General features: G+C 42.2%; 1 protein-coding gene across 15 annotated transcripts in view; it reads left to right on the forward strand.

The window, feature by feature from the left end:
- GLI3 (GLI family zinc finger 3) overlaps positions 1–25,280 on the forward strand; it is a 280,541-nt gene that overhangs the window by 85,285 nt on the left and 169,976 nt on the right. For 11 of the 15 annotated variants that reach the window (XM_065542082.2, XM_074036582.1, XM_074036580.1 and 8 more), the window contains one exon: positions 8,468–8,710. The exons of 1 other annotated variant lie outside the window; for it this stretch is intronic. In XM_065542082.2, the coding sequence (XP_065398154.1) occupies positions 8,468–8,710 (243 nt within the window). Of the gene's footprint in view, positions 1–4,432; positions 4,551–8,467; positions 8,711–25,280 lie in introns of those variants that run through there. 3 more of the 15 variants (XM_065542084.2, XM_074036584.1, XM_074036585.1) reach the window with 1 other exon arrangement.

Raw genomic sequence — 25,280 nt, forward strand, 5'->3', positions numbered from 1 at the left:
AGTTTGTGTTCACTTCTGCAGTTGGGAAAAATGTTAGAAAGGTTAGGAAATAGGACTTTGATGGTGATGGGAGGAGGGTGTGGACCTGGGAACCAGCATCTGAAAGCACTGCCAGAGGAAGAAGCCGCTGCACACAGAGGTTTATTCCTTCGTGCCTTTAAAGGAAAACCAAGCTGTAAGTCCTCTGGCCACACAGGGGCTGGGCTAGATCTCCAGAGTGATAGGATCATTCCCATCGGAGGATGCAGCCAGGCGGCAGCAAACTGGACCCTCTGGCCTTCGGAACAGGCCTGTCATTGTTTCTGCTTAACTGTTGGCCGTGGATCTCGTTATGGAATCTTAACTGCTCAGGTCTGTATGTGCAAAGTAAGAAAGAGAGACTCTTCATTCTTTGCTTGTCAAAGACTAAAACTGAATTCTCAAAGAAATCTTGAATACCTAAATGTTCGCGAGATTGTGACTCAGAGAGAGATGGGCATAAATGTGCTACTAAGCAGAAGGCAGAATTTTTGACCCTCCTGGGAATTTATTGTACTGCCTTTGATGCCACTAATTAACTCACTCTGTGTAAGCAGCGACTAGCAACTAATAGCAGACTAATAGAAGAAGCTCCATGATGTTGTTTTAGAATTCTTAATTCAAGAAAGAGTCTTGGCAAGCGCTTGGAAGATAAGGTAGATCTCCTCCTCCCTTTTAAAGGCGAGCCTGCTGGGGCCCTCAAGGGTACTGTTTTGTTTATATTTTCCTGTTCCCAAGTGCATGCTGGATTTGGCAGGTGCTTTCTGTAGGGAGCTTTGAAAGATGGTTAGTACCCATGGGTTTGTGCTTGCACTTAAGTGCCTGTTCAGGGCAGTGTTCAGCCAGGTCACAGCGATCTTCGCTGACCGTGTCATCAATGTCCAGAAGCATCCTCCCAGGGGTAGAGATGGGGCTGCAGACCTCTTTATTTGTGAGGGTTCAGAGGCACAGGAAAATGTATGGAAACCCTATGGGCTACAGGGCATGCTTGCTGAAGCTTCAGACAAGCTGATAATGTTATCTGCTCATCATTGTCATTATCTTAAAAAAAAAATACAGGAGGCAGCTTGCTCTTCATGCCATCAGAGCTTTCTACTGCAGTGAGGGGAACAGCCATTTCAGGTTTTGCATTTTCGTTTATCTGAATTCTCATCTTGCTCTCTCTGCCCACTCCCTTCTATCCCAGGGACCTCTTTTGAAGTTGAATGGAGCTCTGTAAACTGAGCAGTTGGGGAGTGAGGTGAAAATTTTGCCTTGGTTTGAGCTCTAACCTGCTGTTCTTTGGAGCAAATGGTTTCCAGTGGAAGCCATTGGGATATTGGTCAGTCTAGACTATGTTTTATTCTTTGGCAAAAAGAACAGTAGAAATATTAAAACAAGCTACTCTATGGCTCTGATGGAGGGCATTTTCTTTTTCTTTTCTTTTCTTTTTTTTTTTTTTTTTTGAGATGGAGTTTTGCTCTTGTTGTCCAGGCTGGAGTGCAATGGCGTGATCTTGGCTCACGGCAACCTTCGCCTCCTGGCTTCAAGCGATTCTTCTGCCTCAGCCTCCCAAGTAGCTGGGATTACAGGCATGCGCCACCACGCCCAGCTAATTTTGTAGTTTTAGTAGAGATGGGGTTTCTCCATGTTGGTCAGGCTGGTCTTGAACTCCAGACTTCAGGTGATCTGCCCGCCTCGGCCTCGCAAAGTGCTGGGATCACAGGCGTGATCCACTGCACTCAGCCTGATGGAGAGCATTTTCTACGTTCTCTCCTTTCACCCTGGGACCTCCTGGTTGGTGAAAGTAGGAAGAGAGAGCAATCCCATCATCTTTGAGGGAAGGTTGTCACTTGAATTTCCCCAAGGCTTCAAATTCTGCTGCAGCCCTCTCATGTTGCAGGCCTGGCAGTGCACTTTAAAGGTTGCAAACAAAGCTGAGTGCTTTCTCCTGATCTATCTGGGCCCCTCCCTCTGTCATCTGTCATTGTCAATGGGAGATGTATGTGCAGCAGCACAAGGGCAAAGTCTGACCCCGAGGGTACTGGAAATGTTCTTAGAGTAGGCATTATTTGCTCACGCCCTTTGGAAGCCAAGCTCTAGACATTGTAGGAAGCAGCCCCTGGCTTGGCAGAACTGCAGTCTAGATGGAAAGAGGAAATATTCTGCTTTTAAAAACTACAGGAACTTTATTCCCACTTCCTAGCATAATTCTACAGTGCTTTGGAATATACTTAGCTTCTTCTGTTTTTCATTTCTGATCTCTCTTTGGTCAGTCTTGGGGAGAATTCTGAAACAGGGAGGCGAGGGCTTGGATTCCGTTGGTTTTTATTCAAAGAGCATCAACATGTAAATAACTAAAGAAATAAAAGCTGATAAGATGTAACAAATGAATTATAGGAAAACAAATGAAATAATGCTCCTTGCAAACACAGCGAAGCAATTTCCCGGGAGGAAAGGAGGGACGATGCTCTGTGTCTTGTTCAGGACATGAGGGCGGGGCCCCAGGCTTCTGGAGACACATTAAAAATGCCTGGAACACACAAAGCCCCTGGCCGAGTCCTGGAGTGCGGTGGAGAGGGTGTGCAGCGCTCAGTGGGGCCTGCGTGTGTCTTTGCACGTGGAAGTGGGAGGATTGCACCTGTGCAGGTCCTCCGTGCGGGTCCGGTGTCTCCCCATAGATTTGTCATTTGGGTTTCTCTCGATGTTTTCCAGGAGTGGATTTATGTTACCAAAAACTTAATGGGAGAGTGTCTCAGTTGTGAAATTTTCTGTGCATAGCAATGTCATTACTTTTTCTTTTTTTTTTTTTCCTTTTTACTGGTGGTGGTGGATGTTGGGGCACATATCCAGGTATCATTCCAAAAACCTACCCAGGAATAGAGCTCTTGTCGTGTTAACAAGGGACAGGAATGTGTGGATTCAGTAAAGCATATGGGAATTTTCTTTGCATCACTTGCTCACCTGGGACATGACGACCAGTTTCTGATCTGGAAACTGGACCTCATACCTTGTCCTACTGCCATCACTGGGTTGCTGTGAGGATCACATGAGACGATGTAAATAATGATGAGAAGGGTTATTTCTTTTCTTAAGGATGGGGAAGATGTTTGCTTGTGAGGGGTCCAGATTAGTCAACAACATATTTATGGAGCCTTAGTCCTGTATTTTAATTCATTTGAACATGACTTTATTATATCATTCAATATAGAAGTAACAAGGTTTCACAAACTCAGACCTTAAATATGGAAATAGTATTTGCTTGTTAGAATCCCATTCGGCTAGAAATCTGAGTATCCTCCAGTCTTTTTTTTTCCCCCCTTAACATTTTGTTGCCTCCTCCCTGCCCGCCCCATCCGCCCTTCATTTTGGCTCGCTGCAACCTGAGTGCCACTTTTCTGGGAAAGCCTGATATTCTGACTTCAGTTTTGTAATTTAATGATGGAGAGTTTCCTTAGTAAACCAAATTTAGAGTCCTAGAATGCTTATCTTATATCCAGACCTTGAACATAAAAGGCATTTTATACCCGCAATTGTTCATTTAATGAGCAATTGCAGAGTGCAGGCCGGTTAAGGGATTGAGCTATATGCACTATTATTGCAAGAAGTATTCCGAAATACCAGAAATAGGACGTAAGCTCTGATCAGGGAGACTGCGAGCACAATTACCTTCTTTTCAAATCCTTCTGTGACACTGCGGGAGGAAAAAGGACTTTGAAACTTGAAAGGAAAGAGCTTGCTTTCAACCTCAAAAGCTAGGAGGAAAGGGCTCTGAAATTTGCTCAGAATTCCCAATTCACCATTAGCCTGTTTCTTCCTTTAGCCTCAAGGCATTCTCCGCTTTTTGAAAAGATGTTAAGAAATTCAGTCACAATAGAGAGCCTAGTTTTGAACATGTTTCACTCGGTCCATTGAGGTCTAGGCTCCAGCCTTTGTGTGGGGTGAATTGAGCTGAGCGGCTAGCTGGTTGGAGAGAGGTGAATGAGGAGTCGCTGTGCACTCGCAAATTCTGGCAAAGAAAAAAGCTCACCCCTTCCTTTATTTTACAATATGCATTCCTGTACAATCCTGCTAGTGGCAATATGTGGAGCGGAGCCTGTTCTTAAGTCAATACAGAGTACTTGGTTTATAGCAACTCTTGTTAAGTTTGTCTTGTAATTGAAGCTGCTGTTGACCTTGCTTGGGGACCATTTGTAAAACCGTTTATTTAGCATAAACTGAAATAATAAACCCTCCTTCTCTCGGGCTGATTGTGATAGGGTGACATTAGTTTGATTTAATGATTAGCCGCCTGACCCTTCTGCTGGAGAGAGAGGCTTGAATAGGGAGAGTTCACTCGGAAGCACTCAGAAAGAATACTAATGAGCTTGTTAAATTTAGCATGGCTCCAACCACTTTTAATTCCTCTAATGGGAGCAGCACTGCCTGGGAGAGGGAGAAGGAGAGGGAGGCAGAGAGACACCGAGAATGTTCCTAGAGGGTCTGCGCAGCTAGAGAGAGCTCACCAAGAGAAGTTGGCACAAAGTAGCTAGCCAGAGCCTGGGGACTGTGTTGTAAGTATTGTCTGTTCTCTTATACTCCCCGTCTTCTAGGTCTTGGGACAAGAGAGGAGTAGTGGTATTAAAATGGGTTTTAAGGGAAAAATCAATCCTAAGGGGGAAAAGGGGGTGAACAGGTATACTGTGAGCTCCTAATCAGCTAATTTTGTTAGCTGACAGGAGGTGTCCTTAGTTAGTGATGCCCGGCAGAGTTTTGTTTTTATCTGGAAGGAATCGCCTGAAACTTTTCTCTCAAGTCATGGGCAGAAAAAAACAAAACAAAACAAAACAAAAAAACCCAAACCTGTTTCTTCGGTTACCATGAGAAATCGGATAGGTGTTTGTCTGCAAGCGCACACAAGTGCATGTTCGAGTCCTGCTTCATGCAGCAACGTGATTACTTTCTCCAGACCTTTATTGCAATCATCCTAAGCATTGTTTGCAAGGACCCCACTTTTCTTTTTTTTTTCTCAGTTTCTAGCACTAAGAGTATCTTGATGTCAGTTGCTTTTGGATGAGTTTGGAAATTCTGGGACAGTTTCTAAATCGTGCTGCTTTGGGCAGCTCTCTGGGGGCAGGGATTTGTTAACTTCCACTTGAGGATGGATATGCAAAAAGGAGGAGGTACAAAGTGGGACTATGATGACAGTATTTAAAGTCATTTTTTTCCTGAAAGATTTTAGTGAATTGCATGTTTCAGTTTGACCCCCGAGCTTGCAGCTGTTAAACATAGAGAAGCGGGAACAGTTGCCTTGTGTTTGGCTGTTAAAGTCCATTGGCAGATGCTCTTGGAGCAGTGGGCTGTTTGCTTACATTTTTGCAGCAGACTTCTGCCTGTTGCCATGGTGGACAGTGTGTTTCTGTCAATAATTTGGCCTGGCGTAGCCTGTCTGCACTGACTCTCAAACTTTATTGAACAACTCGGCTCAACTGAACAAGATTAGACAGCTTTCGTCTTTTGGCTTGCTGAAGTGGTTGCTAAATTTATAAGAGCAGGCAGGAATATTGCTTGGAAAGTGTCCCTTTCCCTGTGTACAGAGTTCTTTCAAGCCTCGTAACTGTTTGTATTGTGGAGTGTGTGTACTGTCAGGTTTTCATATGAATGCCCGTCACAAGCAACTTGGTATAGGAGGTAAACTTCATGAAGTATTTGTCTGCTGGAGTTTTCCTTTGGGGGCGGAGATGTGTGGTTGGGTAAAGTTAGGATTGCACTGACTATTGTAAAAGTAAGTTTCCTGATGGAAGTTTTCACATTTAAAAAAAAAAAAAAAATCTTGCCTGTATTTAACTTTACTAAGGGAATAGTAATTTTAATTTAATTTTTTCTGTGTTAAAAATGTGCACTTCGCTAACTTCTTGTTATAACTTTAATATTTACTTTTGTTGGGTGAACTCTCATTAAGAAAATCATTGAGCTAAAAGGTAGCCTCATTTCCACTCACCCTCCCCACTCAGCTGCCCCATTACCCTCTCTGAGCTTATTCTCTCAAGAGGTTGGGGGAATGGTGGGAGGACTCTCTGGTCAGGCCATAACCCGTTCATTATTCAGTTATTTGTGAGGTTGGATTCAAATACTCATCATAAACACGTAGTTTGTAAGACAGAGTTTATTATAGGGATGCCGTTTTAAGAGAAGAAAAGTTAATTTCTTCCAGGACGATTAAGTCAAGGAAATCCTGTTTTAAACCTGGAACAGGTTAGCCAAGCTTGGTTATTCATCTTTCCCAGAGAATGCTAATTATGTGTCACAGCCCCCCTGAGGAAGGGCTTTCTAGCCTCCAAATGAAGGTCCCTTTCTACAGAATTTGCACTTCGGTGCTGGAAGTTCATTTCAGATTTAAAGTTTGAAATAAAGGCTTTATACAGAGCACAAATTAGTGGAAAATATGACTTGGGCCATTTGTAGGTTATAGGAATATTTATAAAACTGATGTAAGTTTTAGTGTTTTGACACCCTTTTGCTTTTACATAACTGCAGCATTTTTATATAAACTGTGGGTTTTCTGCTAATGAAGTACAAGGGTGGCCTACTGCCTAAAAGTGTTAGTTAGAAGGGAAAGTAAAAATGTATTTTATCTTTTGTAGTTTGTTTTAAAATTACCAGGAGTGTGGTGTGAATTGCTTTCATAGAGATCAATGTGAACATGTGGGATTACAGGATATTTTTGTTTTTGTTTCTGTTTTTGCTTGATAGATTAAATGTATAATTTACCCCTTAATTATAAGGTTTGGGATGAGGATCTGCACAAAACAATATTAAAATAATATTTCACAATTACCTTTAGTAGTTAGCAAATTCTCTGTAAAGACCAAAACATACCTCATTGTCTATTCTGTTTTGTAAGTCATTTGCTAAGGTAAGGAATATATTGCTTAGTTTTCAAGTCCTACACACAGGCAGAAAAACTAAACTTGCTACTGGCTTTAGGTAGTTCAAGTCCTGAGTCAACATAAATAGTATCTGTTATTTTCAGTTTGTATTTTTATGCAAGTCTGTGTTTACCATTCTACTTTCTTCTGACTTTGAGCAGGGTTATGAAACTGCTAAAGCATTATTCTTCTGTTTATCGGGGGAGCCCTTAGTTAATCATATCTGCTTTATGGATTATTTTGAAGATAAATTTGTATATGGGAATAAGATGTGTTCAAGATCTGTTTATCTAAAATGCACAACAATGGTTTTATTTATACCCAAATACAGTTTTTTTGTTGTTTTGTTTTTGTTTTTTTTAGATAGGAATAGGAAACAGTTTTTACATTTGATGTCTAAGCGGTACCTGGACAGCAGCTTTCTTTCCATCAGCGCTTGTCTGCCAGAGCACAGTGTGTTGATTAAATGTGGAACTTGTTTGGGATCATGTAGTTTAGAGTTCACGTATGATTCAAAGAGATGAATTGGTCCACTTGTTGTGGGTTCACATAGTCTGTGTGATTTAATTTTATGCATGGGTTCTTTGATCCGCTATTATAGAAAGGTCATCCAGTCACATTTGCAGAGAATCATAGTGGAGAGATGGAAAGTTCTTACTGATCAAAAGGAACTGAAGTATTAGGCAACTGGAATACCAACTGTATATGGAATTTCTTCAAGCTGTTTCTTACATCTTTGAAGAAATGTATGGACCCACCAGAACATGGACACATATCAACATCCCCCATACCTTCCTTCCTCACCCTCAGAGCCATCTCACATCTGGACTTTCAGTCTCATTCTGTTTTCCAGTTAGGTCTCAGCTTTGTTGTATGGACAGAAGCAAGAAGTATCTCACTAGAGGCTCTGTAGGTTTTCATGATTGGCACCTTTATCCCTTGTCACCAATGAGTTTTCTGTTCCATTTTTGGCTCTGTCAAATCTCTTGCTGGGCTACAAATCTGACTTAAAACAACAAAACCACATAAACTTTTGGATAACTTCCTAGTAGGTCATTCTTTAGGAGCAAAGGCCCTACACCCGCTGGAGCAACCAGAGCCTCAGTGGGTAGCTGGAAGGACTTTGTGTCACCCCGGAGGCCCCGCATCCCCAGGCAGGCAAAGGGAAGCTGGACATGCACAGTCTTAGATTGGCAAAGGTTTCAGTTCCATGTAGGACCTGCAAGATGTTGGACAGCCCATGAGCAGAAACCTCACACGCAGATCCAGCTAGAAGCTGGTGATGCCAATTTGCCGACCCCTACATCTCCGTTTAATAGGCTCATTACCTGCTCCCCTTCATCCTTCTCTGTGTATTTGTGTACTTTGGAGCCTCATTCATAAACAATTTTGTCTTGCAAAGATCCCGTCCCAGCCCTGTGGCTTTCAAAGTGGCCGTGAATGAGAAAGAGACTTTGTTTTTTCCAGGAGAGGGATATTGAGAATGAGACCTCATTGATCATGGTTTTTTAATTGCTCCTTAAAGTAGTTTACAGACTCTTTCATTTTTCTTCTTTCTTTAGAGGATGAAAGTCCTGGACAGACTTATCACAGAGAGAGAAGAAACGCAATCACTATGCAGCCACAGAATGTCCAGGGGCTCAGCAAAGTCAGTGAGGAACCTTCAACATCGAGTGACGAGAGGGCCTCATTGATCAAGAAAGAGATCCATGGGTCCCTGCCACACCTGGCGGAGCCCTCTGTGCCGTACCGTGGGACGGTGTTTGCCATGGACCCCAGGAATGGTTACATGGAGCCCCACTACCGTAAGTGCCCATGCCAGTCAGCACTTGTTCAGGAGCTATGGGGAGGGCTGTGTGTGTGTGTGTGTGTGTGTGTGTGTGCACTTTATGAAGTTTTGGCTTGTATAATTTATTAAAAGGTGTAATTTTCTTTTCACTTTCTCTCTTACTTTCACTACTTCCTACCCATTCTTTTTAGAGAGAGATGTTCTCTTACACCTCTAAGCAACGTCAGTCTTCAGTGGGGCGGCCTTCAGGAAAGTGGTCCATTGGTGACTAATCCACATGAGACTTTTGTTGAGAAGTAGAGCTAAAGTTACTCCATCCAAACAGATGCTGCAGGAGAAAAAAATTGTTGTTATGAAGTTATGAAAGCAGGCTACATTAAGAGAAATCCTCAACAACCGCAATTCCCATTTTTAATGATTTTTTAATTTAATGATTTTGGCTATTCCCATTTTTGATGGTTTGTGAAAACAAACCTCATTTAAAAAATCTGTGCTAAATTCCTCAATACGGAAGATTGTTCGTTATGCTGTATTTTCCTCTCTAACCAGCATGCCAGACACATCAGAAACTCCTTTCTCAGCACTAATCACGTTTAAGAAATTAACTAGGACTCTGAACTCAAGTATGGGATGGTTTTCTCCAAAGGCAGAATATAAAGAAAAATGTATAAGGGTTGAGTTTATTTCTGGCCTGTTTCTAGTTAAAAAAATACAATTTGGTTGTGGAGTAATGAAGTTCATATTGAGGTGCCAAAGCTTGCAGCTCTTGATTACAGATTTATCACCTTGCCAGGATTCAGACTCGCCATTTAACCTTCCCGGCTCCAATTCCAGATGATCCATTGAGCTCCAGTGAGGGGGACTGGTTTGTGTTTCCCCTTTTCCACATCATTCAGAAATTTTAGTGTTTTAAGGCAAAAGGTCATTAGCCAGATGACTGATTAGTGAGGACAGCTGATTAGTGCATGTTTTTTTGCTCAACAAAGTGCCCAGGATAAAAGCTAATTTCATCCCTTCATTAGTTGGCTTGCAGCAAAGGGAAATGCTCACTCCTCAGATCAAAGGGCCTCGCATAACCTTAAGTCTCAGCAACCACCACTCCCCACCCCCCACAATCAGATTATATTGTTGGAAAAGATGGAAGCTACATTATGTTTTTTTAAGTGGAGAGTGCATTTTTTAGAAAGTAGTCAGAAGCACGGAGGAGAGTTTTCTGGATTCTTCTAAGCTTTTGAAAAAGATTACAACTTCTCTGTTTCAAAAGTGGTTATCAGTCTTATTTCTGTAAATACAGAAATAAGGGGGAAGGCTATTGGGCTGGTTCCTTCCTTCATTCAGGATTTACTTAGTTTTATTTTATTCATCTTTCCTTTCAGGAATGAAGGTTTAAAATAGTCTTGGTAGGCTTTTTCTCTGGGCACATTCCCAGGTTTTCTGCATTATATTTTTATTTGTGAGTCTCTTTTAAACATCATCCACGCAGAAAATCTGAGGGACTCCTACATGCTTTCTACCTATATTTATAGACCCAGGTAGTAGACTTACTTTTTAAGAAAAATGTAGGCTAGACTCTTAGCCAAAGCTCCCTGCATTGTTTTTGTTCTTATGTGTGAACACAAACTTTTCCCATCTCATATTTATGTTTTGTTGTCTTTTCAAGATGCCCAGTAATTAGTGAGGTATTTAATTAGTCAGGACAGCTGATGAGTACTTCTTCTTTGGCTGACAGTAGTGAGCAGATAACCGTTAACTTACTCTCTGTGCCATTCAACTTGCAGCTTGTTCTTGGTTCGTTTGTTTTAACGGTTTCCCCCATTGAGTCTTCCTGTCCTTTGAGGGGCTGGGAGCTCTCTACACCTGGGACCCTCATCCTCCCTCAGCGGTGCAAGTGGGACCCATCTCCAGGACCTCCAATTTCCTATTAACTAACGGTGGGCATGGGAGAGCTCTTAGGGGGATCCGAATTGATCGATCATCACTCTCTTTTGAGGTTACAGCATTCATAGTGGCGTATTCATTAGATTTTCCCACTGTATTGTTCAAATCAGTGTTAAAATTATGTGATAACTTAAAAACTGTGTAAGCTGTCTGTAACCAAATGGCAAATGCGATTTTGACCTGCCATCCCAGTGTACTCCCTAAATTGGTCATAAATTACATGATTATATAGATAATATGGACGGGAAATCCTAAAGACTGCACAGATTGGCTCAGTGCTCAGGGAATTTGGGTTCAACGTCCAGCTTTGTCACTTGCTAGCTGTGTGACCTTGACAAGTGTGCTGATCCCTCTAGGAATCCTTTCCTCGCTGTGGGATGGGGCGATAATATGACTGCCTGCTCCATGGTGTTCTTGTGGAAGTTGAGACAATGCAAATAAAGTATTAACTAAAATCTCTGGCACATGGTAAGTGCCTCAAAAGTACTAAGGTAGTTCTTCTCTGCTTTCTCTTCCTCCTTCTCCCCCTTTTTGCCTTCTCTTCTACATCCTCATCCTCCTCCTCCTCATCAATATGTGATAAGTTGACTCTCTAAGTCATGTTTGAGAGGGTTGCACTCGTATTTGATTCAGTGTAGACTGTTTTTTTTTTTTTTTTTCCCGCCAGACCTGGTCACCTGCTTGCCTGAGACCAGTTTCTTCTATAACACAGATTGGGAACTGAGCAAACTGCAAACCTGTAACTGTGGTGTGGTTAGAGCTGTGCACTGTGGCCTTCTGAACATAATCTTTCTCAGTCAACCTCAGTAGATAGACTATAATTTTTTTGTTAAGTAAGTGAAGAAATTGTAAAGATTTTAAACAAGTTTGAAAAGTGTTAACTTTTAAATTCTTAGCAGAAAGTGTTTTGTGTAACACATGCAAACTTTAATACATACAGGAACATAAAAGATACGGTATTATTGATTCATATTGAATAATTTAAAGATATCCTAAACTAAGCCTCAGCGTCATATGGGATATGATTTTACTTTTTCTTTAGAACTCTGTTGGATTACTTAATCTCCTACCAGTATCACAAGTATTTTTTAAGACACTTTATAATAAAATCTGTCTGCTCACATGGATTTAATTATCCAGGCAAAGCTAATGATTGATGTGAACTGAAGGTGATAAATTTTCCATGAATTTTTTAGTGTATGAAGAAATACCTTCTTTTGAAAATGAGACGTACAGTTTTGGTCACATTTGTTTATCTTGTGGGTATAGTTTGTCTTGGTCCTGGGCCCTGTCAACAACACAAGCGCACTGCAGACCTTCAGTAGCTCAAGTTTAGAGACATCTTTTTAGGCCATTCCCCTTTCCCTTGAGTTATTTGCTAGCTCTGCTGAGCCGGTCAAAAGAAATCCAGTGGGTTGGCCATGTGAACACTCACAGCAATTCCTTCATTTCTCTGTGGTTGGAAATTGTAGACTTTCCAAGATGCCTAATTTGTGTTTCTATATATATGAACTTTGTATTTCTAAAGTGTGGGCAGGCTTCCTGTAAGACCGGAAAAGGGAAAACCGTTTTTGTTTTTTTTTTTCTCCCCCTTCAGAAGGACATCTGTAAAATTTTTATTGCACAAGATTTTATTATATTTGGGAATGCAATGTTGCATCTTCAGAAATTGTAGTTAGGCAAAAATCAAAGTATTTTAGGTTTTGTGGCTTAAAAAAAAAAAGAAAAAAGAAAGCTCAGGGACAGCGGGCACTTCAGACATTCACAGCATATGTTTAGAATAAAATCCTCCCCAGGGGATAGGGGTTTTTGCTCATGAAGAGTCACAGTGGATGGGCTGTATATCAAGGCGCGAAAGTAGACGTTTTAGATGCATGGCTCAGGCATGGCATGGTGCTGACAGGCTCTCGGTTACAGGATCACTAGCGCTTTATAGTTTGGGGGAGCATGGGAGGGGTTAGATTGAAGGACCTGATCTTCTTGTATCAGAGTCACGGTAAGAAGCCCCATCCTCTGCCCAAATATTCCTTAACAATTTTCTTCTGCCCATGCTCTGTGTGTAGCCAGGTATTTCAAACCACCATCTCTCCTTGCTTTTATTGACTGCCATGCGTTTATCTTCTATAAACTTTCAAAGGCAGGTGACATAATAGTTAAAGCATTCCTGTACCCTGGCCGACACTTAACTTTTATTCACTTCCCTCTTACAGAAAACATGTGTTGCATTGTCTTCTGTCTTACTGTGAAGTCTTTAAACTATTCCTGCAGGGATCTTTGTGCAAAGTTTCCTCGGATTCACTACTCATGTCATATTATAGGGTCTCTGCTGGTTTTGGTAAAGGGGGCAGAAAGATGCCTCCTTTTTAAAAAATTTCAGGTCTCCTTTACAGTTTTATAGTTGTGGAAGGCTGCTTTTCTTCTGCCCCCAACTGCTCCTAAGCAGTAATTCTTCGTGGAAAATATGATTCATTCTTCCATGCAAATGCTTTGATTGAAAACATACCACTGGTATTCTTCCTATGTTCCCCAGCTCAGATGACAGAACTATTGGTTGCTAATTAGCAAAACCTGAGGAATTAGCTTAAAGAAAAAAACCCTGAATTTTTAATTGGCTTGCATTTATTTTCTGTGGAAGGCTGTTGTGCTAAGCCCACTTGCATTCTTGTGTGCTAAAAAACTGCATAGATTTTTTTTCTACCTGTCTGTCTTTATATTAGGTGATTTTCCACATCCCTTTAGAAATACATCTTCTGAGTGAATGGAAGAGAGGATGTATATTTTACATATTTAATAGGTACACCTGCTCCTACTTCTCTCTCTTACTATCCAAGTGTCATCTCGAGACTGTGAGAGACAAAAATGCCTACAAGGCACAAATGAACAGTTTTGTCTTGACCAAACTGTAAAGGCAGTGACAGTTCCCTTAGCTCTTAGTTCTCTTCTCATCCAGACTGTCTTTTACCTCTTTGGAGAACAGTTGATGAGCCAATCAGAAATGCTTTGTGTTTTTCCCCCCTTTGAAAATTAGATCGTTTAACCAGAAAGACTGATGTTGGATCACACCCTGAGGGCTTTGCTAGGTCTCATGCTTTCTCGGCTGTTAGTCTTGAATTGTAGTAAGAACTGGAGTGAGGAGATCCAAACAAGTCCATGGACCTTTGCAAAACTGTTATTTGTGAGCTTAAGAATAGCTCCCTGCTTATTCTTGTCTTTCTCTTAGAAATTCAATAGAACGACCTGGCCTTCTTTTAGTAATCCAGAGGTAACGTTTTAAGACTAGAAACAGTGAGCCACTTCCATAGACTTTTAAAGAGCTGCATTGCAAGACAACTTCGAGCAAAGCAATAGAGATTTAGGAATAATTCTTAGTGTTCCAGATTTGAACTGTTGCCAGTGAATCTTGACTACTCTTGTGCCTGATGCGACCGTGAGTCTGTGTATCTCAGTCTTAGGAGATAGCGAATGAAACTGGGAACAACAGTGAGAAAAGTCCTGTAGCATTTGGAAAAATTTGATAACAATTTTATTCATCAGTTTTCAGGATAAATTTATTAAAGGAGACTGGGAGAAGCTTGAAGACCACCCAGGCCAGGAAGAGAAAGAAAAGACCAAGAGAGACCACATTTTCTAGAGAAAATCACTTAGCCCCTTGGTGTACTGGTCCAGTCCTCTCTTCCCCTGCCGCCCGGCACTGTTCTCTTCCACAGCCGACTCAGCTCCCATTGGCCGCTGCTCTGGTGCTAGCCCTGCCCTTGTTGCCCTTCTTGTATAGTTGTTTCTCCTGGACCAGTTACTTGCTTTCTCTTTGCCTTCAAATCCTGCTTATGTTTGAAGGCCTATCTAACGACCCACGTCGTTGGAAAGTCTCTAAGAGCCATCTTACATGGATATTTTCCTACCCTGGACACTTGAGTAGTCATGTCATTCTCACCTTTAAACACATCACAGCTACTTCCTTGTGTTGCCCCTACCCGGCGGCCTGACCTCCTTTGGAATAATGTGATTAGTCCAAGGCAGTATTATCTTCTGTGGATACCAAAACTCCTAGGGTAGGACTTGGGGACTCATGTGTGCCGCCATAGGGCAGAGAAGTTGGGAGCTGCTCGGATGCTTATCACAGTCACCATGGAGGTGGAATTCCAGGTGACCCATGCTCACAGCCTTCCCATCGAGTGACTTCTTGACCATGTGAAGAGACATTGTCGTTTCTGCTTCCCTTTTACAATTTAGTTATTGTATACAACCTCTAATCCAAACTTAGCCACCTCATCCTTCCTGAGAGCATGCGATGTACAAAGTATTTCTGGTACATTTGTACATCTGTACATTTGTAAAATCTGCATTTTTAATTTTTTATTTTTGAGACAGAGTCTCACTCTGTCACCCAGGCTGGAGTGCAGTGGCACGATCTTGGCTCACCGCAACCTCCGCCTCCCAGGTTCAACCTATTCTCCTGCCTCCACCTCCCGAGTAGCTGGGATTACAGACATGCGCCACCTCGCCTGGCTAATTTTTGTATTTTTAGTAGAGATGGGGTTTCGCCATGTTGGCCAGGCTGGTCTTGAACTCCTGACCTCAGGTGATCCACCCGCCTCAGCCTTCCAAAGTGCTGGGATTACAGGTGTGAGCCACTGCGCCAGCATAAGAGAGGGACTTTGATTCTTTGGAATAAGCTGGCAGTTCATTCATAGACTTGGATGGGGACCCTAATCTTAGATACTATGCGATTAACACAGGAGAGCTGCCTCTCTTCCATGACACCCATCTGACATCGAACAAGTAGGTATTCTCCCTGTAGTTAAGGTGAGCATGATGTTTGTTTGCCTTTTTCCAAATTTCAGTGATGTATTTGTCTTCAACAGCCTCTAGTCAATTCATATTTTGGTAACATCTTCCCAACTTAGCATCCAACCGTGCGTCTGATCCATGTTAATGGGAGGTCCCATGTGCAACTCAGTTCAGGATCATGAATCCAGTTGCTTAAAGATTCCATATAATTATTTATCTTTTCTGATTTGGCACCTACCCAAATGGCACTTTTTTAGTTGTTGCCTATGATTTCTTTCCCTCCGTCCTTTCCCTCCCTTTTTCCTTCCTTCCTTCTTTCCCTTCTAGAGTAAAAACATGAGAAATAGCAACTCTTGCCATTTCACAGCCATCTGCTAACAGCTTTCCCTCCCGCTTTCTTAATAGAGGCAACATTATCCTCGGCCCTCCTCCTTTTTCTTGTATAATTAAAGAATGTTACCTTTGATGTCTCTTGAAGCTGCAATCTCCCATCCTGCCTTAGCTTTCTTGATCTCATACCTATAAATTTGTGCGTTATCTTCATAGTTCTTAGGGAAAGGGCTTGATTTTCCTCTGTGTGCTGTTCACAGTTTGGGTTAATTTAGAGTAACCGATCTGGCATTTTATTGCTTTCTTTTCCCTGTTTTCTGATATAGCTTGGATTCTTGTTGTACTCTTTGAAAAGGATCCAACTTCCTCAGTTCTTTAAGCTATGAAATTTGGGTCTCTCCTAAAATGAATGGTCTCATCCTCCCAATGTCTTCACTTCTTTCGAGGGGGGCCAGGCTTTTCATTAACCTCAGTTTTCAATGAGTTTCTTCTTAGAATAAAATAAAGCAAGATTCCATTTGATTCCTTTAACTGTTTATTTTTGTGTTCATTCTGTCAGTCATGTGTTAATTGAGCATCTGCTTATTGAGTGTTGCATAAGTGCTAAACAGTGTTGACCAAAATGAGCAAGTGCCTGCTTCTGTGAAACTTGACGCCATCAAAAAGTCAATACAAGGGAGCTGTCAGAGGAGAGAGTGAAGAGTCCTTTGGGAGCAGGTGAAGGACTTGCCCAGCCTTGGCAGTCCAGAAGGCCTCCTGGAGGAGGTGACATCTGAAAGAGGTGAGGAAAGAGTAATCTAGGCAAAAAGGAGCATTTGTCAAGGCCTGGAGGCCAAAGGAAGACCTGACACCTGCAAGGACTTGAGAAAAATCTTTGCGTGGTTGGAGGGTGAATTTCAGGAGGGGAGTGGTGAAGACAGGGCTCGAGAGGTGCAGGCCAGCAGGCTTCTGCGAGGAGCTGTTTGTTTCTCTCCTGCAAGAGTCTGGGGTGATTACTAAGACTTGTTCCATGGCCCTTTGTATATTTAGACAGATCGTTGGGTTCTCCATCACTTACCCAGAATTTCTCCATCGCAGAGTTGAATTCACCCCTGCTTTCAGTTTGACAGCGTGCGACTCCGTGACAGGGCTCCCCTCCCAGGCATCTCTGGCTGGGCTGCTGTCTCATTTGGTCTTCAAGGATGTGCTGCTGCATCCCTTTGTGTAGCAGGTCATATATATATTTTTTTTTGAGGCAGAGTTTCGCTCTTGTTGCCCAGGCTGGAGTGCAATGGTGCGATCTCGGCTCACCGCAACCTCTGCTTCAAGCGATTCTGTTCAAGCGATTCTCTTGCCTCAGCCTCCTGAGTAGCTGGGATTACAGGCATGCGCCACTATGCCCGGCTAATTTTGTATTTTTAGTAGAGAGGGAGTTTCATCATGTTGTCCAGGCTGGTCTTGAACTCCTGACCTCAAGTAATCTGCCTGCCTTGGCCTCCCAAAGTGCTGGGATTACAGGCGTGAGCCACCTCGCCTGGCCAGCAGGTCATATTTTTTTCTTCAAGACAACAAAATTTATTTTTACTTGTTCTCAACTGCTGAGCTGTTCTGTAATAGGTAACCCTAGCCACCACAATATCTTGATCACAAACTGCAAATAAAAAACATAGGAAATAACTGTGGCTTCATTCCTAAAGAATTAATAGTGTTCTGTATCAAGGCATGTTTTAATTTCCACTTACAGTGTTCAAAATGAAAAAAAAAAAAAAGCATTGAGTTTTATTTTATTAGAAGACTCCCAAATGCCCTCACATCAGTCAAGCTAGAGAAATTGTGCAGGGGGCCACGGTGAGGTTGGAGATAGGGCCCGGAAATAACCAAGTGAAATTCAGCTGGGAAATTCAGTAGCTAACACCACCAGGGGAGCCTGAGAACAAAGACTGGCATTAGTGGAATGAGCCTGCAATCCAGCCAGGACTGAAAGAGTCTCAGGGGAGAGGGTGGGACCCTGGAGGAGACTTGTGCCTGCTCCCTAGGGAGCCGGGGCCTAATCAGTGGACATTGTGAGGATCAGAGGGAGCCCACTCTAGGAAGCGGGGTGTTTACCTCGTCCACTGGGGGTACCCAGATCTGCATCCTGATTGTGCTCCTATCTTGTGAGTGGAGTAAAAGGAGGTGCCTGTTTCCTAGGTAATTTAGAGAAGAGCAGAGAAGTGCAGGTGGGGGATGCGGAGAAACAAACACCAGCTCTTTTTTTGGTTTACTTTCGTGGAATAAGCCTGTTCTGAAATGGGGCAAAATTTCACTTTTCCTTTCCCTTCCCCTATCCCTGTGTCTCCTCTTTGTAAGAAATTTATTCCCTCCTCCCCCCGGGGTGAAGGGAAACTAACACACAATGGTAGCTTTCCTGTGACCTCGCTTCCTGCCAGAGGATCTGTGATCCACTCCAACTTGGTGTCTGTGATCCCAGCTTGGCTCAGTGAACCTGACCAAGTGGGTTGACCTTTTGATCAAATGTGCAGTTTGCCTCTCATATATAGGTCTGTGAGATGCATTTTTATGTAGCCTCTATCTTTTACCATGAATGATGTTTTAAATGTAGTATGTGTTTATCACATTGCCACGATCGATGATATGGGAGATAGTGAACAATTGGAGACACCTGAGTGCCTCTAGGGGCCTCAGCCCTTCTGATAACACTGCTGACGTGACCTGCCTCGAGTCTCACTCCATTGAGTACATAATGCATGATTTATTTTCATTTAAAAACTTTGTGCATTTTTTTGAGAGCGTGCTGTGAGTCAGACACTATTCTAGGTCCTGAGGGGTCAGCGTTTGCCAAAACAAATCAGGTTCTTGTTCTCAAAGCCGGCATACCAGCCAGAAGAGACACACAACAAACACCTAGGCAGAGCCTTAACAAGAAAATGCAGGTTGAGAACCCCTTATCTGAAATGCTTAGGACCAGAAGTGTTTTAGAATTCAGATTCTGAATATTTGCATATATAGAATGAGATGTCTTGGAGATGGAACCCAAGTCTACACACACAATTCATTTACGTTTTATATATACCTTTTCCACACAGTCTTAAGGTGATTTTATGCAGTATTTTAAAACACTTCTATGCATGAACAGTTTTAGCTGCATTTTCTTTTTCTTTGAGGCGGAGTCTCGCTCAGTCGCTCAGGCTGGAGTGCAGTGTCACGATCTCGGCTCACTGCAAGCTCCGCCTCCTGGGTTCACGCCATTCTCCTGCCTCAGCCTCCCGAGTAGCTGCGACTATACGCGCCCGCCACCATGCCCAGCTAATTTTTTGCATTTTTAGTAGAGACGGGGTTTCACCGTGTTAGCCAGGATGGTGTCGATCTCCTGACCTCGTGATCCGCCCGCCTCAGCCTCCCAAAGTGCTGGGATTACAGGCGTGAGCCACCGCGCCCGGCTTAGCTGCATTTTGGCTATGACCCATCACATGAGGTCGGTCAAGTGTGGAATTTTTCACTTGTGGCATCATCTTGGCTCTCAGCGTTTTTGGATTTTTGGAGCATTTCAGATTTTTGGATTAGAGATACTCAACCTATAGCTGGTGGTGCTCTGAGCATAATAAACCAGGTGATGTGCTAGAGAGAGCCTTGGGTAGGGTTGTTGTTCCTTAGGTCAGGTGGGTGGGGCAGGGAAAACCTTGCTCAGGAGGTGTCTTTGCAGCCAGAATAACTGAATTAAAAAAAGAAGCTGCCCTGGGAGATCTGAGAGAGAGCATTCTACTGAAAGGTTTGCTGTGAAAAAGTACCAGGAGCAGAGAGCATGCCAGCATGGTCATTGGCCAGGGGGTGGGACAGTTGGGGGAGATGAGATTAAGGGACCTGGTGGGCCAACAAAAAGCCAGTGGAAGAAGTGTTGTGATTTGATTTTTGTTTTAGGACTGTCACTCTGGCTGGTGTGCAGTGACTCTTGTGAAGGTGTGGAATGTGGAATCAGGGAGGTGACTTAGCAGGCTGCTGTTGCAGTGACCCCGGTGGGAAATGATCCCTGCTGAAATGATAGCCAGTAGAAATTGAGCTCTCTGTCTGCACCACAGTGTTATGCCATGGACTTTGCTCTTGAAGTCACTAAATCCCTATAAAACAACCTTATAAGCAGTTGTCATGACTTTCCCCTTTGACATATGAGGAAACTGAGGCCCAGTAAACCTAAGTAAGTTGTCTATTTTTACATGGTTCGGAAGTGAGTGAACCGAGGTTTGAACCTGGTTTGTTGGCTGCAGAGCTCAGATTCTTCACCCATGTCCCATAATGGATGAGATTTCAAAATGATAGTCCAGACCAGTGCAAGAGCCTGGCTAGGTTGGCAGTGGTTTGGGATCAGCCCAGTTGGGGAGTGCTTGGAAACGATGTCCTGGAACCCAGGTGATGGCATTGCCAGTTTTGATGGGCAAGGGCTTGGAGTACAAGTGTGTAGAATCAGGGAAGGCATGCCGACTGCCACTTCAGTTTCCAGGCTTTGTTCTGATGCATCCAGTGTCAGAGAGGCAGGAACTGGTCCTTGCTACCTCTGCCCTGCCTGTGCTCCATGTGTTGTGTTGTAGGGGAGAATGAGACGTTTCTTCTTGTTTTGTTAACTGATATTTTGCAAAGAACTTAACATTATCTTACCTAGAAGTTTAAATGGGGAAACCTGTGGTCCTCTCTGTGCCCCCATGTTCTGGAGAATGTGAGAGTTGGGACACAGTAGTAATCACCACCACAGGCCATATGTGAGATATTTCCCATGTGCCAAGCGCTGGGCTGAGGACCTCATTACATGATCTCCTTTAGTTTTCACACAAACTCATTCAGCACTTGAATTGTAATTATGGAGATTATATAGCCTGCTCATGGTGCTGGTTTGAGTCTGGACTCCAGACCTCGGTTTTGGGACCGAGAAAGGGAGGTCCTACGTGCATTCCTTTTCTAGCTGTCTTGTAAAACGTTGTCCTTCTTACCATGTTCCAGTTGCCCCCACATCTGCTTCTTTTGATGGTGCAGTGGCTTTTGGAACATGGGCTGTCTCTTTGGATCAAAGATCTCAATTCATTACGTGAAATCTCAGTTCTCAAGAACAGCTTGTATAATAACCGGAGCTTTCACATGTCAACAGATAATACAAGAGAATATCTGATCCTACCTAGGCATTTTTGGGGACCAGCTCTACCAGCCATACGGAGTCCACTGTAAGATCCTTAACTGTCTCTATATGTGGCTCTGCAAAGGGCAGCAAACCACCCTGCCCCACCCAGGGAAGGAGGTGGTGGGAAGAGTGTCCCCTTTGTTTATAAATATACTTCATGTTTTCGTGTGGCAGGGGGAGAGAGAGAAAAAAAGTGAAAGAGAGAGAGAAAACACCTTTTTTTGCACAAAGGCATCTTGGTATCCAACAGTCCCACTAATATGGACAGTTCATGTCTCCTGACTTTGGTGTCTCAGATAAACTAAAAGAATCTTAAGCATGACGAAGAGGTTGGAGGAATGATTTATGAGAAAAGATGAAAAGGACTGAGTATAGATAGCAGGGCCCGTGCAGGCTAAAGACAGACATGGAAATTCTCAACCAATAACTTAAAGAAATACATGCTAAGGAAGGCCGCTACTGACACAGAGAGCTCTGAATAGAAAATCTGTGAAAACAGCAAGGAGAAGACCACTGGGATCCCTTCCTGTCTCTGAGACCTGCAAGTAGGACTGATCCTTGCTTTAAAGACAAATATGAGATATCTGCCTGGATCTGTATAAAGTAATGTTTCAGGAGACTTGATTTGACCTGAGATATATCTGTTCTGTGGAATAAAGATACATATTGTGACAGTGCTGTCTTGCTACATCAGGAAAGTAAGAAAAGGCAACACTGAGACTTTTAAGAGTGACTATAATCCTCTGAGATATGGCTAGCTAGAGTAGTCTAAAGATCATGAAAAATTGTTACAAGACTTTTAGAGAAGACAGAGGGATGAATTTTTAGATTTTTAAAAAATTGGTTCCCAAACATTAATTGAGCTCCACACACAGTAGAATAAAAGGTATGACCTTAGTGCTCTAGATTTTATAATTTGGGGAAAGAAAATAAGAAACAGCACATGAAACAATTAAGTTGCATATCAACAAGTGTAAAATAGCAAGATGAAAGGCAGGACCTAGATCTGGTGACGGTGATCTCAGATTCCAAGGGGGTTTTTATAATAGAGCTTTGACTCCATGGCAAATTTAAATCCAGTATGAAATTCTGCTAATTAACATTTCCCTTCTTCCTTCCAAATATCAAATTTATGGACTCTGAAATTCACATAACACATATGCCGATGCTGCGTTTTCTTTCTGCTTGATCCGTTCCAGCTGTTATTAAGTTTAATGCCTGACTTTCATTAATTTATGAGGAGTTGTGAACTGCAATATGAAATGCTCCTCTGAATTTCAGAGTTTTGTTCGGGGGAAAATTTCACGTGAGCTCATCCTGACCCTTGCTAATATTTCAGCCAAGCACATAGTTTATTGTCTAATGACCTTTCAGGGCCCTTCAGTGATGTTGGCACACGCTGTCATATTCTGAGGGTGGTGCACGGCTAGTCTTTGTCAGTGTTGATTTCATTCTGCCTCATACCTGATTTATCAAACCTGAGAGCCCATAGCATGCCTAATTTAGCATATAGTTCCTGTCTCCAAAATCTAATAAGCTCATAAGTAATAAATTTTCTGGGTTTTTGTGGACTTGTCCTCTGATCTAGGGTAGTTAAAAGTTGCATTTGGCATGTTTTGTTTACCATAGCGGCTACGGAAAATGCCCTTTTCCTTTCCTGTATATCTTCTCATGGTTTATGTCTTCTCATGGTTTATGGTAACAAGGAACTGATTCTAGGACATGAATTGTTCAGTTTTTGGTCATTAGCACTAGATGTTTCCTATACATGAGTCCTTCTCATGCATAGTTATTTGAAGTTAATATTTCATGTTGGTGACCATGTGTTCTTATGTCTGGGAGCACAGCTGTCAGGCTGCTGGACTGTGTGTGAAATAGCCTACTAGAGATGTTATCCCTGGGACTACCTACCCCAGTGCTATGATGAAAGAGTTTTGAGACCCACCTTAGAGTTTCTTTTTGGAAATGTATGCCAATAGATTTTTTTTTTTTTTGAGACTGAGTCTCGCTCTGTTGCCCAGGCTGGAGTGCAGTGGCACAATCAACCTCCACCTTCCAAGTTCAACCAGTTCTTCTGCCTCAGCCTCCCAAGTAGATGAGATTACAGGCACGCTTCACCACACCCGGCTAATTTTTGTATTTATGGTAGATACAGCATTTCACTGTATTGTTCAGGCTGGTCTCGAACTCCTGACCTCAGGTGATCTGCCCGCCTGGGCCTCCCAAAGTGCTGGGTTTATAGTCAGGAGCCACCGCGCCCAGCTAGGATGTTCTTAATTTTTTTTTTTTTTCCTTTTGGTAACGGTGCAGCCTTGTTCCTTTGATGCCACACTCCTGCTATTAATCTTCAGATTTTCTGAAGTGTCTCTTTCATAATGAGCCACCATGTGAGCAAGACTCTAAGGCATAGTTTTTTCTTTTTCTTTTTTCTGCTGCTTTCTATTCAGAGTATTAAGATTCTAATTAGAAATTCTGTTATACAGAGCTTGATAGGAAAGCTGTGATTGGCCCCTCTCCTGAGAAGAGTCAGGATCCAGTGGGGTGACGATGTAGTGTCAGCCCTTCTGTCCTGTGAATTTCCTGATCTCAGTGTGTGGAGGGAACTCAGTGCAATTAGGAGTGAGGCCTGGATTCTGACCGGCTGAGAAGCTCCGCAGGCTGCACTGTCTGGGTTTTGGAAGTAAATGAACTTGGAGGCATCGGCAACACCAATGCTTGAGTGTGTTCTATCATTGACTTGTCCTCATTTAGCTAATGATATCTGAGAACAAGGTAAAATACCAATTTATTTCAGAGTTCCTTGCTTCATTTGAATGCCAACCGAGTTTTGCCAAGAGCCAAAGTAGAAACAGAGTTGTTCTAAGGAGTCATAAGTTTGTTTTCACTTAAGTAAGCTGATGGTATGAGAGAATGTTTTTGTGTAAGGTTTACTTTTATTAAACAAATTCCATTCTTCAAAGTTAATTTCTAAAAAAGCATTTCTTTTAGGAATTCATATGAAAGGTCTTTTGGTGTTCTGAAATTGTAGGAGAGGGTTTTGGTGTAGAGGATTGTGGTGTTAGTAACAATGGCATATGGTGATGTGCAAAGATTTGCAGCAAATGATTATTGATAGGGTGGTAGGTGAAGATCGTGTTTTTTAGAGCTCATTTTATGTTTAAATGCCTTTAGGGTCTTTTTTCCAGTCTCAGTTTAATGTTTCGTAAGATGATGCTCTGCTAAATGCTGTACAAAATCAACCTGCTCATGTTGGCTCATTTCTGATCAGTGGTGTCAGATTTGGTTGAACAATTGGGGCTAATTTTCTAAGGATCCCAGAATTGAATGAAACTTATAAGACTGTAAGCCTGTAATTCACTGAGAAGTTATAAAGAGATGTTACTAGAATTCTTCCTCAGAGTAATATTCCAAAATTGGAATGCCGAGCCAGGTAGAAGCAAAGTTCTCTCCTTGAAATGGATTTGAAAAAGCCAAACTTTTTTTTCTATATGCCATGACTATTTGATTATTGCAATATTAGTTTGTTGTTTTTCTAGGAAAGATTCAGCAAGAAAGAAACCTTGAAGCTCTCTTTATAATTTAACATTTTTTACCATGTTTTCTGACAGTTGTCAGGTACAAGTTAACACATGCTCATTTTAATAAATGAAGCCCTGAAGACCATGGAATGGAAGGCCACAGTGGTCCATCCTTCCTTCTCCAACCCTAATCCCAGGGGCAGTTGTCACTGTTTCTGTTTTCGTTCTTTTGGTAAACAATCATTACAACTCCAGAACGTGCTTATATTTTTATATCCTGACATATCAACTCTAGATATTTCTTATGCAATATATTGACTTTGCAATAAGAAAGTTAATCTTTAATTTTTAATACTGTGCCCTCTTCTTTCAATGTTGATATTATATTATTACTTGTCTATTGGGTACTTGTATAACTTTAAAGAGTGTTGTAAGCTTCTCTTTGGTTTCCTCATCAGCTTTTCATAGCAAAACGAGTAGGAAGTTAGGTCCCCTCTGCCATCCACATCCCATCTTCTAGAGCCCAGCTTTTCTATAATAGTATCAAGGTTGTTAATATGTTTGTAGGGGTCTTACTATCATAACCACATCTGCTATGTTTTTGTCCATAGATTAGTTTTTAAAGTTGAAGACCTAGAAAGCATCTAAAGCATTAAGGTTGTGGAAATTCTCTGTGTTGAACCAGTAGAATGTTAAGATCATACCTAACCTTCTCTGTTAGCCCAGTGTTCTAAATTCTTGAATCACCCAACGACGATGCGTCTAGCATTAAGAACAAGTGCTTTATCTACACTTACTCTTTAATTGCTTTCCTACCTATCATACTGCTTTTTGGTACTTGATTTAGTTTTTTCCCTATTATCTGTCTT

Source organism: Macaca fascicularis, chromosome 3 (genome assembly GCF_037993035.2).
Source record: "Macaca fascicularis isolate 582-1 chromosome 3, T2T-MFA8v1.1".
NCBI lineage: Eukaryota > Metazoa > Chordata > Mammalia > Primates > Cercopithecidae > Macaca > Macaca fascicularis.